Here is a 20,572-nt window from a genome sequence, read left to right as displayed (position 1 = left end):
ACACACACACACACACACACACACACACACACACACACACACACACATACACACACACACACACACACACATACACACACACACACTCACAGTTGGAACTCTACAGTACAGCAGTCTACCATGCCTCCCAAACACCCCTTCCTAACACTCCCTGACTTCCTTGCCTTCTCCTATAAGCATCAGCCCAAGGACTCTCTAGCTGGCTGGCTGGCACCTGGTACCATTTCACAGAAGTCCCCCCCACCCCTTTGTGGCCTTATTCCTACTTTGCCCCCTCCCTCTAGCTGTTTCACCTCTCACACTTCCTCATTCTTATACAGCATTCCTTCGGTACCTATCTCTCCAAATGCCCACAGTAACCTCCAACCTTACCATTTACCATATGTGAACACTTGCCCATATACCTTTTCCTGACCTGAGTCTCATCAGCCTCCCCCACCCTTCCCATCCCACCACCTGCCTGCTTGGCTCTGGCCATACCAACACCCATAAATTGTGTGACATTGAAGAACTGCCCCTCTTCCTGCCCCCTACACACACACACACACACACACACACACACACACACACACACACACACTTTCCAGTTAAAAAATAAAAAGCTGAAGGAGGGTTAAAGGTAACTGGTTCAGTGAGACCCTCCCCATGGGATTCTTGCACTAGGTCAGGGTCCATCTCTAGGCATCTACCCAAAGCCCCAAGAGAGGAGACTGAGTATATGCCCTGGGCTTTTAAAATTTATTTTGGCTCCTTGGACATTGAACACAAAATATCAATTAGAAACGAAAGGTTTTTTGATCACCCACTCAAAAGCTCCCATTTTTACAGATAAAGAAACTGAGACCCAAGGAGATGAACCATAAGCCCCTAGAATGCTACAGCTGGAAAAAGATCTGAGTCTACCTCCTTCATTTTACAAATAAGGAAACTGAGGCCCAAAGAGTGACAGGACCACGATTATGTAGCTAGCTAGTGACTAATACCCAGGTTTTCTCACTCCCCCACCCCAACTTTTCTCGTTAGCTCTGACCCTACATAAGGAGAGACCTCTCTTATCATCTACATTCCCCATCCTATCCTTCTCTGTCAGACCCCTGGTCCAAGTAGGAAAGTAACCTGGGGGGCCCCAGAGGCTTTGGGAGAGATAGCCTTTTTCAGATGTCCCCAGCTCCTCATCTCTGCTCTCCTCCAGCCTCACCCTGCCTGCTGTTTTCCAATCTATTACTCCTCCCTGGCTGCCTCCCCAATCCATACCATTACCTTCCACTTCCAGCACGGTCAGTACCCCGGTAGAGGAAGCCTCTCCCTGCTTATTCCTGGCAGTACAGGTATATGCTCCTGCATCCTGAGCCCTGCAGCCACGGAGCCAAAGGCAGGTGGGGTCCGGAGATGGGTCAGGAAGGGGATCCCCATCTCGGAACCAGCTGAGGGCAGGCTGGGGTGTCCCACTCACCGCCACCTGCAGCCTCACATCCCGGCCAGAGAAAACGGCTGTGTTCTTCAGTTGCCGAAGGAATACTGGGGCTCCTGCTGTTGTCCCCCGGGCCCCAGTTCCAGCCCCAGCACCAGTCCCCACCTTGGCCCTCTTTGGTGGCACACCTGGGCTGGGGGGTGCCCTTGGGCTGACAGATTCTCCCCGGGTCCCCCGGGCTTTCTGCATGGTTACTGCAGAGAGAGGTGAGGGGTGGGAGACCCTGGAGCCCACAGGAGCACCTGGGTGGAGTGGAGCCCTGAAGGAGGAGTCCCCAGTGGGCCTGAGCAGCCCTGTCTTCTGCCGGCCTGTGCCACCCAGAAGGTCACCAGGGCGGCTGGTGGCTACGCCTCGCCTGGGGGCTATTTTTAGGCCCCCAGCTCGGGTTGCCTGTGTAATAGCAAAAGGAGGGGGCAGCAGAAGGGGGAATATGGACAGGGCCCCTTCTCCTATCCTCCTTCCCAGACTTCACTCCCCACACTCTTCCTTACTCAGGGATTTCATGCTAATCATTAACTCTCATGTTTATGAAGCCTCTCCCAAACCTCCCCCCTCCCCCCAACCCTAGCCTACACCCTCAGAGAGGATTATTATCTGAGTCCCATTCTATCCTCCTCTCTTAAGCCTGATGTAAACTGTAGAAAGAAAAGGAAAGGAATGCGGTGGGGGAGAAGGAACAGGAGATAAGGTGGGGGAAAGGAAAGCAGATGGTAAGAATCACAGACTCTTGAGTCAAAGGGGGCCTCAGGGACCACCTAGTCCAACTTTCACCTAAATCAAGAATCCTCTCGATTGCATGCCCAACAAGGGGTCATCTAAACTCTACTTGAAGACCTCTCATGATGGGGTGCTCACTACCTATAGATAGTTCCTATTTCACAGGTTTGCAGTGAAAATGACATGAGATATTGTCTATAAAATGCTTTGTGAACCTTAAGGTTCTCTGTATCAGTTTTGAGGAGCAGGATGATGATGGTGATGATGGTGGTGGTGATGATGGCAATAGTGACTCAGACTCCCCCCCCCCAACAAGACACCCATTTTATTGATGGGCAGCTCTAACTGCTGGCAATTTTCTCCTTATATAGAGCTAAGATGGAACTCTCTGAAACTTCCCGTCATTGACCCTCATGCTGCCCTTCAGGTCCAAGCATAACAAGCCTCATCACTCTTCTCTTTGACAGCCCTTTAAGTACTTGAATACAGGCAACCAAGTTCTCCCTAAGTCTCCTCTTCTCTGAGATACACCTTCCCAGTTCTTTCAACCAGTCTTTGTGCAGCAATGGTCTCTGGGCCCCTTGCCACCTTGGTCTCTTCATTTTGATTCACTTCCAGTTAGTCAATGTTATTACTAAAATGTGTCACCCAGAATTGAACATGATATTCTAGACAATGTCTGACCAAGGCAGAATACCACAGAACCTCCCTGCCTCCCCCATCTCCTTCCTGATGCCCATTTCCCTGGCCCTACATCTTTAACCTAGGCAATATCCTTAACTTCATTTTTCTCACCCATGCACACAAGCTAATGCCCTGTGGGTTCAGGATCTCAGGACCTTGACCTCTTTCCTCCCTATTTCCCTACATATTCCAACTTCCCTCCTCATCTTCCCTACCTATATACCGTGTTTCCTCGATAATAAGACACTGTCTTATTATTTTTTTTTGGACAGAAAAACACCAGAGGGCTTATTTTCAGGGGAGGGCTTATTTTAATGAACATTGACAGCAATTTTAATAAACAGGTAAATGTGAACAAAAAAATGTACCTTTATTCAATAAGCAAATCACTGGGGAAGAACAGGATGACGTGCTCACTGCTGCAGCTCTGATTGGATGCAGCTCGGAGCGCAGCGTGCATTTCACTGGGGGGGCGGTGCATACAGAGGGTACTGTAATGTAGCGTGTAGCGCAGGGGATCACCTTCACTACAGTAGCGATCTCAATAGGGCTTATTTTCGGGGGAGGGCTTATTTTAGAGGAATCTTACACAGTAAGGGGAGGGCTTATTTTCGGGATAGGCCTTATTATGGGGAAACACGGTATTATAGAACAAAAATCTTGATAGGCTAACTGAAGTTGTTGGCTCTATGGAGTGAGAAGAAACTCAAGGTGTGTGTGGAGGGGGAAGGGGAAGGGAACAGGAATGGAATATTAGAACACCTCTGAATGTTCTGATTCTCAAGAAGGAAGGCAGCATTTATTAAGTGCCTACTATATGCCAGATACCTTCCGATTATTATCTCATTTGATACTCACAACAATCCTGACAGGCAGTTGCTATTATTATCCTCATTTCACAGTTGAGGAAACTGAGGCAGGTAGTGGAAGTGACTTGTCCAGGATCATAAAGCTTACTAACTATGTCTGAGGCTAGATTTAAACTCAGATCTTTCACTTTGTGCATTATGGTGTTCCCACTTCCTCCATGCAGTGGGAAAGAGAGAGAACCATTATACTGAGGTATGGAAGGACTTAGATCAAGAAGGAGTAACTATTTCACAACATGACTAATAAGGAAATGTTTTGCATGATTACACATGTATAACATATCAAATTGCTTACCATCTCAGGGAGAAGGGAGGAGAGGAATGGAGGGAAAGAATTTGAATTAAAATTTTTTTAAATGAATGTTAAAAATTTTATGTGTAATTGGAAAAAATAAAATATTATTTAAAAAAAGAAGGGGTAACTACTTACTGTGTAATCCTGAGCTACCCAGTTAGCCTAAGTCTCGTCAGTAAAATGGACATATCTACCTTACGAACTTAACAGATTTGTTCATTCACATTTATTGAATCACTTATTCAACAAATATCTGTTAAATGCTTATAAGAACAGTGTCAGGAACGAAAGCAATACAAAGATGAATAAAGGTACTGCCCATGCCCTAATGTTGCATTTAATGAATAGAATTTACCATAAGAAGTAGAAGGGAAGCACCTTGAGGGCAGGGACTATTTTATTTTTGTGCTTGCATGTCTATTACATAGCACCATGCCTGGCACACAGTAGGTCCTTAATAAATGCTAATTGAATGTATCCTAATGGAGAAAAAGATAGTCTTTAACCTAGAAAACACCGTAGGAATGTCAATTATTGCAATTAGGTTGTTACCTGACTGTTTAGCCTGGAGAAGGGTTACAGGGAATCATTCAAATTCTTGAACAGGTGACAGGTGACCTGTGAAAGAGGGGATAAGGCTGATTTTATTGGGTTTCTGAGGGCAGAGCTAGTAGCCATAGGAAAAGGCTGAGGGAAACAGCTTCTGGCTCTGTATTAAAAAAAAAAAATCCCAACAATTAGAGCTACCCAGAAGAGGAAAGAGTTTCTCTTCTCTAGAGGGTTTAACTTAGAGGCTGCATGACCACATCAATTCATTTCAAAACATGTATTAAGCACCTACTATGCTCCAGATACAGTGCTAAGTTCTTGAGATACAAAATAAGAAAAAGAAAGACACTTCCTTCCTTCAAGGAACTTACAGTTTAATGGGGAAAGACAACACACAAAAGGAAGCTGGAAAGGGGTAGAGAGGATTCTTGTGAAGTGTGGACCAAGATATAGCTTCTAACTCTGAGGGGTGTGTGTGTGTGTGTGTGTGTGTGTGTGTGTGTGTGTGTGTGTGATGTGTAAGGGAGAGGATGAGGTGGAGAGAAAGAGAGGGAGAGAGAGAGGGAGAGAGAAGAGAGGCAGAGAGAGACAGAGATAGAAGAGAAGACAGAGGGTCAGAGACAAACACAGGGAAACAGGAACAGAGAGAAAGAGAGAGACAGAGACAGAAGAGGAGAGAGAGAGGAGAGAGAAAGGGAGAGAGAGAGAGAAGAGAGAGGAGAGAGGCAGAGATAGAGAGAAACAGAGACAGAGACAGAAACTAGTCCTATAAAAACCATCCAAGCACAAGTAATGAATTGTGCATCCAAAGTGCTATCTTGTATAAAAAAGGGAACATGAAGGAAAGAGGGGAGGAATCCTGTGCGTGCACTCCTCAGGCAGTCTGTATGCAACTGTGTCCCCATTTCCACATATACCTATGTGTCCTGGAGTAGAGTTGTATGAGATTTAAGGCTTGAGCCCCCAAGTATGGATGGGTTTCTTCGTGACTGGCACCCCCTGCTGGAGTAAACATTCTCCCATCTGTGACTGAACAGAAGACGCTCCAGGAAGGGATCTCTGGCTGCTCTCCCTCAGGACAGGCTGTTCTGTGCAGCCTAATAAAGATTCCCTCATGTGTCCCTCTGCCTGTACCCCACGGTGTTCTTGGACCTGCTGCCTAAGCCGAGAGAACACTTACAGACACTCCTCCCTGCCTTGGGGGTGACAGATAGGCATATTCCTCCTAGGTCTTTTCCTAAATGAAATTTCAGAAAAAAAAAAATGAGGCTACTGAGTGGCCCCAGGGCCTTAATTGGGAATTCCTTGGCTGGGAGGGGGAATTCATTTGTTGGGCAGGGAGTGGAATGGCCCCTGAGAATCCTTGAGGCTAGCCTAAACCACATTCATTCAGATCACTGAAGACCTCTGGGCAGGATACCCATGTCAGATGATATTTGGGCATGTGGGGCAAGGGGTGATGGCTATAAGAGTGGGAAGCAGGGTGGTTCAGGGTCAGCAGCCAGGGGGTGGTTCACTTCCTCTCCATGTAAATTAGGCCTCTGCTGATTAGACCTCTTGGGGGAAATTTTTGAGGGGTGTAGAAGTACAGTGAAGGTAGGTTCCAGTGATTAAAAAAAGGGAGTGGGGAGTGTAGAGGGAGAAAGGCTTCTGAAAAATTTGAGTTCTCTAAAAATGAACCAGGCTGCCTCATCAGATGCTGATCTCTCAGGTACAGGGAGTGTTTTAAGTAGAAACTTGGGTGCATGACTACATGTTGAAGATGGGAGGCAGAATCTTGTGTCAAACAGGTCACATAGCTAGTGTCTGAGGTCACATTTGAACTCCAGGGCTAATATCTATGCACTGTACCACTTGTCACTTTTTCTCCACTCACACAGTCACTACCCTAAATTCAGATCTTCATCAACTCTCACCTGCCCTATTGCAATAGGCCCTAATTGATGACCTTGCTTATAGTTTTTCCTCTTTCCAATCCAACCTTCAAACAACTGTGAAAATAATTTTTCTTATAGTGAGTAACAGCACCGGCTCCAGTGTCAGGATGACATGTGGATCGAATCCGGGCTCAGACACTTATTACCCACCCAGAAACACCTGGCCATGTAACCTTGAGCAAGTTACTTAACCCCGATTGCTCTAAAAAAAAAGAAAATAATTTTTCTAAAGCACAGCTCTGACTCCTCAAAGATTTCTCTTTGCCTCTAGAATAAAACACAAATGCCTGAGCCTAGTGTTTAAGCCCCTTCTCAGTCTGTCTCCAGCCTGTCTTTCTATGCACTCCTTTCTAAGGAGTTTACTCCCCTTTGTATACTCTACATCCCACCCAGATGGCCTATTTGCTCTTCCTTGAACTTGGCCTTTATGTTTTTCTGTCTTCCAGGCTCTACTTCTTAGACACTAGTTCTTTCAAGTCCCAACTCAAGTTGCTACTTCCTATGGAAGGTAGGTAAACTCAGACCTTCCCTTGACTGCACCTCTCCCTCACTGAAGTAGGACTACCTTTTCTGGTACTCTTAGTGATTAATGATCTTTAGGTTATCTTTTTTTTTTTTTTAAGCAATTGGGGTTAAGTAACTTGCTCAAGGTTACATGGCCAGTTATTATTTCTGGGTGTGGTGCTGAGTATCTGAGCCCAGATTTGATCCAGGTCATCCCGACACTGGAGCCAGTGCTCTTACTCGCTGAGCCACCTGGCTGCCCCTAAGCAATTGGGGTTAAGTAACTTGCTCAAGGTTAGAAGGCCAGGTGTTTCTGGGTGAGTGCTAAGTGTCTGAGCCCAGGATTCGATCTCCAGGTCTTCTCAACACTGGAGCCGGTGCTCTTACTCGCTGTGCTACCTGGCCGCCCCTAGGTTATCTTTTATTGCCTTATCCATGTACAGGGTATAATGTATTTAATTCAGTAGAATGCAAGGTCCTTAGGGAAAGCATTGTTCCTTCTTTAGTTTTTGTATCCCTAGTACCTAACAGAACTTTGCACATGGGAGATGTTTAATAAAGCTTTGTTTAATTGAACTGAATTGTTTGGTTTCAAGCTTTTTTGTCTCTTTCCCCAATATTATTCTTTCTGGGGAAGGAAGGAATGTTGATCCTTTGGGGAAGCTAAAGTTCCACCAGATCATGAACCCCAGGGACTCCTCTAATCACACACACACACACACACACACGTAGTGATATCAGCTTCCGAGGTTCCAATTATGATTTTGGTTCAGATAGCTATCATATCTATTTGTTCAGCCCTAGGCTTACTCTGTATCTTGGGTTTCCCATCTCCAACTGTCTTTCACAAATCTTAAGCTGGAAGTCCCACAAACATCTTAAACTCAATATGTCCAAAACTGAACTCATGATCTTTGACTCCAATGTCCTATCTTCCTTATTTTCCTGTTACTGTCAATGGTAACATCACTCTCCCAATCACCCAGGCTCACAATTTAATGTGTCATCCTCAGCTCCTCACTCTCTCTCATCCTCCCTATCCAACCTGTTGCCAAGGCCTGTCATTCCTACCTTCACAACACTTGTGACATACACCTCCTTGTCTCCTCTGATTCAATGCATGCTAGGTGACTGACCAACATGCTCCAAGTGAAAGTATTCACCTAGACCCAGATTCTACTTCCATGGGAGCAAAGGAATGCTTTTATTTAGCACCTACTATGTGGCAAGGATTCATGCTAAGGGCTTTGCAAACATTATCTCATTTTATCTCAGTGGAATTATGTCCACTTTGGTTTCCAGACTCCTTTCCTCTTCATCAAACCCCTTTTCTCCACCAAGTATGAGATCTAGTATGAGGAAAATAAGAAACATTCCCCTCCCCTACTCAGAAAGTTCTACTTCTAGAGAAATCCCCCTGGGGGACTTTCCTTGATCAGTCCTACCCTCTCTCCTGCAGGTGGTTGGTCCTCTGCAGCTGGTGAGAAGCATCCTGGGTGGTCAGCAGTGGGGTGAGCCACACTCAGACCTTGGATCAACTTTACCTTCTCCTGATTGTACCTCCCCCTCATTGAAGGCCCTCCTTCCATGACCCTGTCTAAGCTGACTGAAATGGAAATGGAAACTAAACTGTGGTGAAGGGATAGAAATAGCTGGGGGCCACTCAGATGCTAACAGAAGCCCTCCTCAACTCTTTCACTCACACACACACACTCACACACACACACAAACACACACACACACACACACACACACACCCCTCTGTTTTCATGCCTGGAATATTCTTCTTTCTCCTCCCCTTCCTGGCTTCCTTCAAAAATCAGCTCAAGGACCACCTTCTACAGGAGGTCTTTCTCCATCCTCCTCTTCCTCTCACCTTACTCACCCATTCCCTGTAATTTTGTTAACTTCTTGTTGTCGTTCACCCATTTTTTACTTGCATCTGACTCTTTATGACTCCACTTGGGGTTTTCTTGGCAGAGACACTGAAGTGGGTTTGCCATTTCCTTTTCCAGATCATTTTATAGATGAGGAAACTGAGGCAAATGGGGTTAGGTGATTTGCCCAGGGTCACACAGCTACTAAGTGCCTGAGGCTGGATTTGAACTCTCTCCAGGACTGGCACTCTACCCACCACACCGCCTAGCTGCCCTCCCTGTGATATTACCTTCCATTTATATTGTATATGATATAGCTTGTAGGCAGTTCTTTGCATCCCTCCCCCCATTTGAATGTACACTCATTATGGGCAGGGGCCATATTTTTTCCTTTCTCTGTATTCCAAACATTTAACACAGTGCTTGGCACGTAACAGGCATGTATTAAATGCTTGTTGACCTGAAGAGAAGGTTAGGGGAGTGTTGGGGTAGGAGGGGGAAGAGTCATGGATGTCATCTGAAATCTAAACAGAGGTCAAGACAGGCATAAGCAAATGCCCTGGGTTCTAAGAAATTGCTCAATATGGGGGTTTTGGAAAGTCTAGGGGATGCCACATGGTCCATATACCAGAAGATACCAGAGGAAAGACAAAAGCTAAAGTCTGTGTTAGGCATGTGCTTTGTTTTTATTTTCGCTGCCCAGGAGGCTCCCCAGGCAGAGGAGGGACTAGGGAGTGGTGAGCTCCTCCCCTGCCCACCAGCCCAGGACCACACTCTGACTCTCTTCTCTCCTCTTCAGCATCTCCCACACCCTCTCTCATTCTGTATCTCCTGCTCCCACATCCAGCACCTTCAGGATTCCCTCTTGTAGCCCCTACCCTCCCCAGGTCCACCTTAGGGCAGAGGTGGGAGAACAAGGAAAGGACATTGGGAGCTGTTTCCCGTTACCCCCAATCACCCACCCAGCAGGAGTCCAATCCCCCGGTCATACCATGGGCTTCTGGAGGGTAATCTTATCTCCTCACCGGATTAATGGGAGGGGACAGTAAGAGGACATTTCTGGGGTGGAAATGAATTGTTCCAAGCCTGAGTGTTCTACTCGGAAAACTTGGCTAGGAAGGCCGATAGGAGGATCAAGGAAGCAGAAGGAAAGGGTAAGTAGGCTCTCTGCCTTCTCCCAACTCCGGTCCTGTTCCAGGGCACTAACTGGGCAAGACACCCCCCTGTGTCAGAGGGGCAGATAGTGCCTCTTCTGCCTCTCTCCACAGGAGTTGGAGTGTGGGGGTGTAGGGCAGGGGGCCAAAGTAAGGCAAACATCTCACTGTGGGCTCCAACACGTCCAACACTTCAGGTCAACATTAGGGACTGCAAACACTCAGGGCTGGGCAGGGGGCTGGGGGGACTTGGCAGGGGCTTGGTTGTGAGGGACGAATGGCTGGTGAAGAGGACTGGTCAGTGGCAGTGAGGAGAAAACCTCCATGGGTCTCAGAATCAGTGGAAAATGGTTTCAAGGTATAGTGTGATGGGAGGCAGTCTTGGGCTGTGGGGGGTGCCTCCGGGGGCATCTCTGCCTTTAGAGAACTTCATGTTGCTGCTGCGTAGCTTCACTGACAACCTGTGGGAAGAAGCCCACTCAGTTCATCTCCTGCTCCCTCCTCTCCCAATCCCTTTACTTGGGCTTAGCCACAGCCCTGGTATCTCCAATCCCTCAGCAAAGGAGACCCCAGGAATGGGCCAAGCTATGACCTAAACAACATGGTATTTGGTACTTCTATGAAGCCCAGCTAGCTGTCCATAAAACACACTCCTAACCCTCCCACCTCCTCCACCTTCTGAGGCTGAAGGGAATGGAGACCCAAGGATCATACTCACTTCTCCATCCCGGGTCTCAATGGTCTTGATCATTACTGTTTTCTTGGTGTGCACCTCAGAGCCCCTCTGCTCAGGGCTTGTCTCTGTAACATCACACACAAAATCAACTTGGCTCAAGTTCTCAAGGTCTGATACCCCCAGGGTCCTTCTCTCCATCCCCTCTTCCTCCTGTTTGGCAACCAGCTCCTATCAAACTTCACCCCTCTCCACCTCATCGCAGATCAGGCCCAGTCTATCAGGAAAATGTACCCTAATGCTAACTATTGGATACATGTGGATGAGCCTCAGGTCTCAGGAGTGGCTAGGACCCCAGGATATCACCCTGACCCAGAATTGTGCCCAAGGATGGCTCCAGGCTTGGACTTGTCCACAAATATACTCTCTTACCTCATCCCCTCTATAGGTACTAGCCAAATTTGAACTCTCCCCCCTTTCCCAGGAGCCCAACCCTTCCACATTCCTTTGGGGAGCCTATAGAGAAGGTAACTTGCTGTCCCAGAAAGGAAAGTGAGCCATGCAAATATCGATAAATAGTAGTGTGACCTAAGCAAGTTACTTAGTCCCTATGGACTTCTGTCTTGCCATCTCTCAAATGGGAAAAACTATCTTCCCTACTTCCCTACTTCACAGGGCTGTTGTGAGGATCTAGTAGGATGTCATAGGTGAAAGAAATCTGGAAAGAACAGAATGCTTCACAAAGATGAGGTGTTATTCATTTTACATTACTCACGGGCCTGCCCTGATCCTGCTTCAAATCTCCAGTCTCTTCAGGACTTGTGGCATTAGCCAAATTCATCAGCTTCCTAACCCTCCTAGATCACACACTGAAAGGACCAGCAAACCAGTATACCAGGGGATAACAGGCCCACACTCCACAAGCACGCCGCTAGCACACTTCCCTCTTTTCCTATTACCATACCCCAAGACTCTTCTCTTCACGTGGCTCTTGTCCACACAGTCCCCTCCCTGCTCTGTCTCCATCCCCACAGCTCCATCCTCCCTCTCTTTCCCATTGTTGTCTCTCATACACTGCCCTATCATCTCCCACTACACCCCAAAATCCAGCATGGTCGTTCCACCTGGCCTAGGGCTACTCCCCTAACTCACCTCTGAAGTTGAGGGCAGAGAAGCTCTGGATGGGGAGGTTGATCCTGAGGAGAAGACACCAAATGTCCAAGATTGATTAGGAAACTCTCCCTCTCCTATCTCTCCCATAACACTGGCTCTCCCTCCTCCCAGAATAAGTCTCCTCTTCCTCCGTGAAGTCCTAGAAGGGACCTTGGAGACCATCCAATGTCCTCATTTTACACGTCCAGGAAGTGTTCTAAATGCACTTTCCACTACATTCCAACTACCTCTCTGAGCTCCTAGCTCCCTCTGCCTGTTGTGTTATAGATGGACACTGCTCAAGGGATGAACTTCAGATGCCAATCCCAAGCTGTGGGCAAGAGCAACAAAGATCTACAGGGTAGACTGAGCTGGACAAACAAATACCCAAAGGAACTGTCGCCCCTGGACGGATCACCACCGTCATTCCCTGGCCCCATGAGCATTCAACCCATCTGTCAGTCACCAAATCAGTAAATGTCCTCAACACTGGCAGCCAGTGTTTGTATACATACATACATGCATACATACATATGTACATTTATATAAACAAAACAGAATGGTGATCTTAGACTAAAATTAGGAACCTCCAGCCTGTAGAACAAAGCCAGTTCTCAGTTAATTTTATCCACATGGTATTAAGAGATTATTTACCCATTTTTGTGACTATAATTGTAAGAATATGACTCTAAAAAGCATTGAAAGTCTCTCTCTCTCTCTCCCTCTCTCTCTCTCTCTCTCTCCTTCTCTCTTTCCCTCTGTCTCTCTCCCTCTTCCCCTCTGTCTCTGTCTGCCTGTCTTTCTGTTAGACTATTGTTCCATTTCTGAATGTGTGCCCCATCCCCCTATGTCTCTTCCAGCTTCCTACCCCAGACCGTTAATTTCACTTTTCTCTCTCTCTCCTCTCTATCTTCTTTCCCTTAACTGGGGAAATTTTATAAAATGATTTGTTGAATATAGAATTTTATGTTCCCATTTTAAAAGCACATGACTAATTTCTCTCTTCAAAAACAGATTAAGGCAGCTCAGTAGCACAGTGGATAGAACATTGATCCTGGAGTCAGGAAAATCTAAGTTCAAACTTTACCTTAAACACTTAATAAGCTGTGTGACCTTGAGCAAGTCACTTCACCTCAGTTTGCCTCAGTGTCCTCCTCCATAAAATGTGGATAACAATAACACCTATATATAACCTACCTCCCGGGATTGTCATCATCATCAAATCAGTTAAAAATTGTAAAGTGCTTAGCACAGTACCTTGTGTTATATAAATGCTAGCTATTATTATTGCTATTATTAAGTTATTTTAAAATTTTGCTTTTATGGTCCTCAATTGCCGTTTTCAGTCAATGAATCAGTGGACCTTGATAGAAAAAGTTTCCAAAGAAATCAAAAGCATACAAAGAAACAAATGTTATGTTGTTGTTATTATTATAGAAGTTCGTGTCTATGTCTATATCTTTCTATAATATAAGCATGTATAAATAGTCCTTTTAGCAAACTATAAATATTTTGGAACTTATGGTTTCACATATCATTTTACCATGAAAAAAACATGTGTGTGTTTTTTTAAGTTCCCTGCTAATCCATTAGACTGTCAGTCTTGAGTGTCCAGGCCCATTGCTGCAGTGAGAAACACCCATAAAAGGCATCTGCACCAAGCTAATTCCTCCTGTGAGACAAATTGTGCTTTCCCTAGTTGGTGGTGTTTTTCTGACTTTTCACCATGAAGAAGACTCTTCATTTTCAACCTCTTTCATATTCAGTTCCTGTCTTCCCCACTCTCCTTTCTGCAATTATTGTCCTTGTGAATGCTTGCTTGTGACCTTAGGTCTGTTTACTGACTGAATGGAATCAACCCTTCCTTCTCCCCTCACTCCCAGCCCTTGTAGTCTTCCTTGGAGTTTCAGTTCCCTCTTTTCTAGAATGACCGCAGTCACTTCCGGTTTTGATAGCCTATGACTGAATCTGTTCATTGCTGTTAATCTCTCTCTCACTAGTTGCCCACCACCCCTACATCTCCACTCCCCCACCACTGTCGCTGGACAAGGCTCAGTGAAGAGCGTCTGACCTCCAGGTCTACCCCACCTGCTTTCCTCGCCCTCCAGCAGCTTTCGGTAGGTGGCGATTTCCACATCCAGCGCCATCTTGACATTGAGGAGGTCTTGATACTCTCGCAGGTGCCGGGCCATCTCATCCTTTAGGTGCCGGATCTCCTCCTCCAGACGAGCGATGTTATCCTGGTAGCCATTTGCCTCACTGGCAAATCGATCCTCCAGTTCTCGCATCTGCCTCATCAGTGAATCATTCTGGGGGGAGAGGGCCAGGGAAGAAATGGGATAAGACCTAGATAGGTTGGCCCCCAAGGATCACATAGAAGGGACATAGGAGCTGAAAAGGTTGCAAGAATCATAATGATAGCTCGCATGTCTATAGTGGTTTAAGGTTTGCAAATGAGATGGGTTGGGAAAGAACCATCCTCATTTTTTAGATGAGGAAAGTGAAAACCAGTGGAGGTAAAGAGACTTAGCCAAGGTCACCCAGCTGTGAGTGTCATGGAAGTCAGGTTCCTAGTACTCACAGTGCCCTTGAGTGCATCAATTTCACAGGTATAAGACTGGATCTGGTGCCGGTATTCCATCATCTCTTGCTTGGCTTGTCTTAGTGCGTCATTGTTCTTGTTGGCTGCCTGGGTAAGGTCAGATACCTGTGGGGCATCAAAGATCAGAAGGTATCCATCAATCTCCAGAAAGGAGGAGATGGTTGCAAAGAGCTTCTCCCAGGAGAAGAGACAAAAGATGGCTCCTTCTCTTTGAATGAAGACCACTGTCTACCCCTTCACTCAAAGTCAGAAGCTTTGGGAAGGGAACTTGGAAGACAAGAAGCAGATTGAGTGTGAGGGTTAGCATGGCTCAAACCAACCTACCTTGGACTTGTACCATTCCTCAGCTTCTGAGATATTCTTGGCAGCAATGGTCTCATACTGGGCCCGGATGTCTCTGAGTGCGGCTGTTAGGTCTGGCTTAGACACATCCATTTCCACCTGGACCTGCTGCTCCTGGAGCTGAGCCTGGAGTTCACGGATCTCCTACAAGAGTTGGAAAGTGGGCTTGGGTCAGTTTTATGAACTCCACTCAGTCTTCTTCCCCCAAACTCTCTGTTTCCCCCACAACTGTGTAGTCTTTCCTAGACCCAACATCCCTAGGATATTCTAGGCATGTGGGCCCCTGTGGAAGGAGAGGAGATCTTACCTCTTCGTGGACTTTCTTAAGGAACGCGATCTCCTCGTTTAGAGATTCAATCCTACGTTCCAGGTCAATTCGGGCCAGCGTGGCTGCATCCACATCCTGGCCAAGAGGAAGGGTAGAAAAGAGAGAGACAACATCAGCTCAAGACACAGTGACCAACAAAGGTCAATATGAAGACAGAGAAGGCCATGGGGATGGGCCAATGATGGGAGGGTCTCAGGGGAACTCAACTCACCGCTCTGAAAGCAGCCAGATTATTCTCAGCTTCTTCCTTCAGCTGGATCTCCTCCTGCAGTCTGGATAGAAAACTCAGATAGTCAAGAAAATGATGGATGGGGCAAAAAGGGCAGGGCTAGAGGCTCGAGTCCTTAGCAGCCTGGCTCAGGGGGCATGGGGACACAGGGACAGAAGGATAGGGCTGAAGAGCTGTCCAGGGAGGGGACAGACTAAAAATAACTAACATTTGTATGACATTTTCAGGTTTATAAAGGGCTTTCCTCACAACTCTGTAGATAGTATGAATATTATTATCCCTATTTTACAGATGAGAAAACTCAGGCTTGGTCCACAAATAACCAACCCAAGAACAAACAGCTAGAGAGAGCAGACCCAACAATTAGGGTATTCTAAAAACCAGTCCCCTTCCCACTGGCCCAAACTGCCTCATACTACTAGTTTATATTTCTCTAGTGATTTTTGTTTTACCAGGTACCTTCTCCACATATGTGGTATAGGTTATACAAGCATTTCCCTCAGTTTACAGATTAGAAAACAAGATCAGGGAAATTTTTGTCCAAGGTCACAAGTTAATCAAAGTGAGGGCCAGGAATCTTTTGATTCCAGTGTAGTGTTTCTACACTAGTTGTCCCTTTAAGGATTGGGTTTAGGCCCTGACACGGGCAAGGGTAGGGACAGAGGGTACCAGGTCCCTCTTTACACTTCCTGAATGAGGTCCTCGAGCTGGGAGGGTACAAGGAGTGACCCTCTTACTGGATTCACACCCTGCTGAGAAAGATGGGACCAAATTGAGTGAGGATTCAGCCGGATTATACAGGAGAAACAGGACCAATGGGAAACCGGGGGTCCAATACAGGACCCAAACTTCCCACTCCCACTGTTTTTAGTCCTACAACCTTGGCAAGTCCATCTTCCCATATTCCCCCCAAACCATTCCTTAAGCCACAGCTCCTTTATTTCTCCCTTCACACTCTGGGGAATGTCCATCCCATGCACCTCTCCCATGCCCCCTGTACTCTCAAGGCTGGGGTAATCTCTGTGTATCTCCCTGGGCCCAAGGCTCTAACAGTTTGATTCAGGGATTGAAGGATTTAGAGCAGTAAATAGCTTTTGAGATCATTTGCCCCAAACTTCTCATTTTACAGATGAGAAACCTGAAGCCTGCAGAGACAAAGTGATTCCGAACATTTTCTGACACCAAATTCAATGCTTGTTTTACTACTGGGATTCCCAAGAGCTTCCAAGAAGGGAGGAGGAGAAAGGAATTTGGGGGGCTTAGAGGCCTCCTAAAGTGCCTGGGATGGGGGTAGAGGAAAAATAGGCTCTTGGGACTTAGCCCAGCTGTTAGCTTCCCCCAGGGAATGTTAGATCTGAAAGGAGGGATGTGTTACTCTGAGGTCCCTCCTAGCTATATATGACCATAAAGCCTATGGTATTCTGAGTGGCAGTTGCCCAACATCTCCCTAAGCCTATGAGACACAGGTTGGCAGAACAGGGTGGCTTTGGGTTCCCCAAGGGATGAACTAATTCAATAAAAGGCTTGAAGAGCTCTGTATCAGTTTCAAATGGGGTCTAAGATATATGGATTAGTATCACAGAATCACAGATTTAGAGTTCTAAGGAATATTAGACATCATCTAGTTCTACCTTCTGATTTTACAGACTGGAAACTAAGGCTCAAAGAGGTTAAATGACTTGCCCAGGATCACACAACTACTAAAGAAATAGAGCTAAATTTGAACCTTCATTCCAACAGCTATATTCTTTCCACTATGCCAAGCTGCCAAGGAAGGGAATTCCACCCCAGGAGTCATAGGACTAGCTATCACTAACCACTAACAGCTGTGGAAGTCTGTTGAGGAGACCCCTTCATCTAGAGACTAGTCCAATCCCAAACTGATTCACTGGTAAGTAACCAGTCCACTTTTGATCTACACTGGCCTCGATAATGACCTCACCTTAATGGGGCAGTGATTGGGAGGAGGCCCTACCTAGGAGGCTCCTCCCTCTCCCCAGTCACAGGGGTTGGGACATAGAGTGTGACTAGGGAACAAAAGACCCTGGGCCAAAGGGCCCACCCCCACCCCCAAACCCCCACTGCCCACAACTCTGTAAGCCCCTTGTTCTGAGACCAAGTTCCTTCCCAGGGATAGAATTGACCTGGGGACTGAATCGAAGTGTCTTCCATCCTTGGTCTAGCTAACTGTCCTCAGTCTTCCCATAACCTAGCCCATTCCCTCCCCACTCCCTGCACCCCCATACCCCAACTATCAACACGGAAGTCTAGGTCCTTCTAGCTCTAAAATTCTGGGGGGCTTTGAAAATACTTTAAGTACTTCCTTTGGGGGGATGGGGGCAAGAACGGGAGCTCCCCAAAACCTAAGTTTCTCTTGGCTTCGACTTCTCCCCCCCACCCCATCTTCTCCAGTGCACGAGTGGCTAAGACCCCCTCCCTGCTAAGCCCAGACAATCAGGAGCATGCGTCTCAGGAGCCTAGCTTGCACAATGTTGAATGTTGACAAAATATTTTGACAATCGAGACCGAATGGCCTCCATTTAGAATCAGAAGTACTGTGTTCTAAATCCACCGGTGCCTCTTCAAGGTTGTGGGACTTCGAGCAAATTACTTAAGCCCTCGGTAAATTGGGTTAGTCATTTATAAAATGAAGGGGTAGGAACAAAGGACCCCCGAGGTCCTCTCTGGCTCTCAGGCTCTAATCAAGTCCGTTCCTCTCTCTGCGTCTCCGATCCCTCGGGAAAACAGGACGTCTCCTAAGCTCCCCGCTAGCTCGAGCGTTCAGGGACTGTCCCCGGGGGCGACCTAAGAGCGTCCACATCCCCAGCCCACCCCCACCCTCCAGCCCACCTCCTCTCCCCTTCCCTTCTGTTCAGAGTCCGGGTTTTAGTGTGAACCAAGGGGCCAGGGCAGGGCGGCGCGGGGCACGGGGCGCGGGGCGCAGTCACCTGGCCTTGAGTCGTTGCAAGTCGTCCAGAAGGTTGTCGCGCTCCACGTCCACTCGCGCGCGCTGGTTGGTGAGCACCTCCACCTGGCGCCTTAGCTCACGGAGCTCCTCCTCGTAGAGCTCGGCGATGCGCGTGGGCTCCCGGCCCTTGAGCCGGTTCACCTCGGCGGCCAGCACGGAGTTCTGCTGCTCCAGGAAGCGCACCTTCTCGATGTAGTTGGCGAAGCGGTCATTGAGTTCCTGCAGCTCCACCTTCTCATTGGTGCGGGTGGTCAGGAACTCCTGGTTCACGGCGTCGGCCAAGTTGAAGTCCAGCAGCTCGCCCGCCCCGTAGGAAGAGGCGGCGGTGGCGCGGGGGGCCCCCAGGCGGCTGCTGCGGAAGGCCCCCAAGCCCCCGGCTCCCCCAGAGCTGCGGGACACTTGGTACACGCGGGAGGACACGGAGCTGGAGGAGCCCTTGGAGCCGAAGGCCCTGGGGAAGGAGGGCGAGCTCAGAGGGGAGCCCAGAGAGAAGCTTGGGGCCCCCCCAAAGGTGCGCCGGTAGGAGGACACGCGCTGGCTGGATGAGTAGGACTGGCTCATGGTGGCTGGCAGGCCGGCTGGACAGCTGGAGTGAGGATGTGGTGAGGGGGAGACAGGGCCCCTCGCAGAGGCGGCTATTTGTATCCCTCCTGACATCAACCCCCTACCCGCCCCTCCTCCTGACAGCTGCAGGATCCCACTGTCCTGCCAGCAAAGTTCCCTGGCCCCTGAGTGGGGGAAGGGAAGACAAGGCAAAGCAAGGCGGGGGAAGGGATCCAGACCCGAAACTCATCCACAATAAGGCCTCCTCCAGTGACAGAGGCAGGGACCCCAGGCTGAACACATGGCAAGGCTTGGAGGGGGTGTCATGGGAGAGGAAACCAAAGTGGAGCAAAGTCTGGGCTCAGCCCCCCTTTAGCTGGGGGAACTAGCCTCCATTACAGAGAGGAAAGAACAGAGACAAATAGCTAGCCATCCTTCATGCCGAGACATACATAAACACCCCAGGTCACTTCTCTCCTCCTATAGCACCCCTTTATCAGAGAAAAGGAGAGTAGAAGGAAGGGGTAGTGATCCACCCATGATGGTGAGAAGAATAAACACCCCAGCCCTCGTTCTGGGTCTCATCAGGGCCAGCTCTTTCTCTCTGTAACACCTGACCTCTCACAACCCCCTTTTCAGAAAGCCAGTACCTGATTCCATCTTCTCCCTCTTTGGGTACTAAGTTGGGGACCACCAGCTAGGAAATGAGATGTGATTCTTGAGGATATGCCCCTCCCTCCTTCTGACTACAGACAGTTAAATACCTGTTATTTCCATGCCTCCCCGGATAATGAGAACTGGAAGGGTTAATAATAATAGCTATCATTTATATAGCACTTTAAGGTTTGCACAATACTTTATATGTGTAATCTCATTTGATCTTTACAACAACCCTGAGAAGCAGGTGCTCTTCTTATTCCCATTTTACAGATAAGGAAACTGAGGCTAGGAGATATTAAGTGATTTGCCCAAGGTCACAAGTCTAAGTGTCTGAGCTTGGATTTGAACTCAGGTTCTCATTGATTCTTAAGGTGAGGCAAAGATCTGAGGACCAGAGGACTTTTCTTCTACCAGGCAAATACTAAAGGAGGAAAGAACAATGGACAAAACCCAAGGATCTTAGAATCCATTCTGCTATATGGACTGTGAACAAGTGTGTTACACCATTGTGTCTCAATTCCTCTCAAAGTTTTTCCCTGGACTTCTCTCCCTCATTCCCTGCCCAAACCCAGGCTTGAACTGTTTCCACCCTGAGTGGTACAAACAACAGGGTGATTTCTCAGAATGAGGACCTGGGATGATATCAGCAGCCAATTTAACAATTATTCTATAGCCGTCCCATTCCTTCTCTCAGGAATGGCTCCTTTCTCCTTCCCGATGACCCCTTCCTACTCACCACCCTAGGCTTCTTTCTCTGATTCATATCTCTTTTGCCATCTCCTCCCTCCCTCATCCACCAACGACACCCTGACACATACATCCAGGGGTTTGTGTATCTTGTCCGGAGCCTGCTTGTCAGACACAGCCATTTTCCTGGCAGCAACAGCTGCCAACCCTAAATACCAGAGCTGGGCCACAAGGTATTTATAGAGAAGAGAATGTAGCGAGCCTGGAACATAGGAGCCTGGACATAGGAAACAGGAGAACAGTGAGAGGCTAGTTGAAGGGTATGGGGAAC

The 20,572-nt window shown here is 47.7% G+C and overlaps 2 protein-coding genes across 2 annotated transcripts in view; both read right to left on the bottom strand.

Moving 5' to 3' along the window:
• Positions 1–1,784, bottom strand: part of SPEG (striated muscle enriched protein kinase) — an 80,590-nt gene extending 78,806 nt beyond the window's left edge. The window contains exon 1 of the mRNA XM_069104498.1: positions 1,261–1,784. Within this exon, the coding sequence (XP_068960599.1) occupies positions 1,261–1,660 (400 nt within the window). The 5' untranslated portion in view covers positions 1,661–1,784. The remainder of the gene's footprint in view (positions 1–1,260) is intronic.
• A 7,780-nt stretch (positions 1,785–9,564) lies between these two features.
• On the bottom strand, positions 9,565–18,997 carry DES (desmin). Its single transcript, XM_069104497.1, has 9 exons — positions 18,332–18,997; positions 15,366–15,426; positions 15,134–15,229; positions 14,809–14,970; positions 14,464–14,589; positions 13,971–14,191; positions 11,883–11,926; positions 10,776–10,858; positions 9,565–10,518 (listed from the first exon to the last, which is right to left on the bottom strand). Exons 1-9 carry the CDS (start codon positions 18,910–18,912, stop codon positions 10,477–10,479), a joined length of 1,416 nt encoding a protein of 471 aa, XP_068960598.1. The 5' UTR covers positions 18,913–18,997; the 3' UTR covers positions 9,565–10,476.
• Between the last annotated feature and the right edge of the window lie 1,575 nt (positions 18,998–20,572).

This window comes from Petaurus breviceps, unplaced genomic scaffold (genome assembly GCF_028583685.1).
Source record: "Petaurus breviceps papuanus isolate PSGF00001 unplaced genomic scaffold, PetGlider_PUasm1.0 688, whole genome shotgun sequence".
NCBI lineage: Eukaryota > Metazoa > Chordata > Mammalia > Diprotodontia > Petauridae > Petaurus > Petaurus breviceps.
The sequence above is the reverse complement of the archived record's forward strand: the minus strand, read 5'-3'. Positions and strand labels throughout refer to the sequence as shown.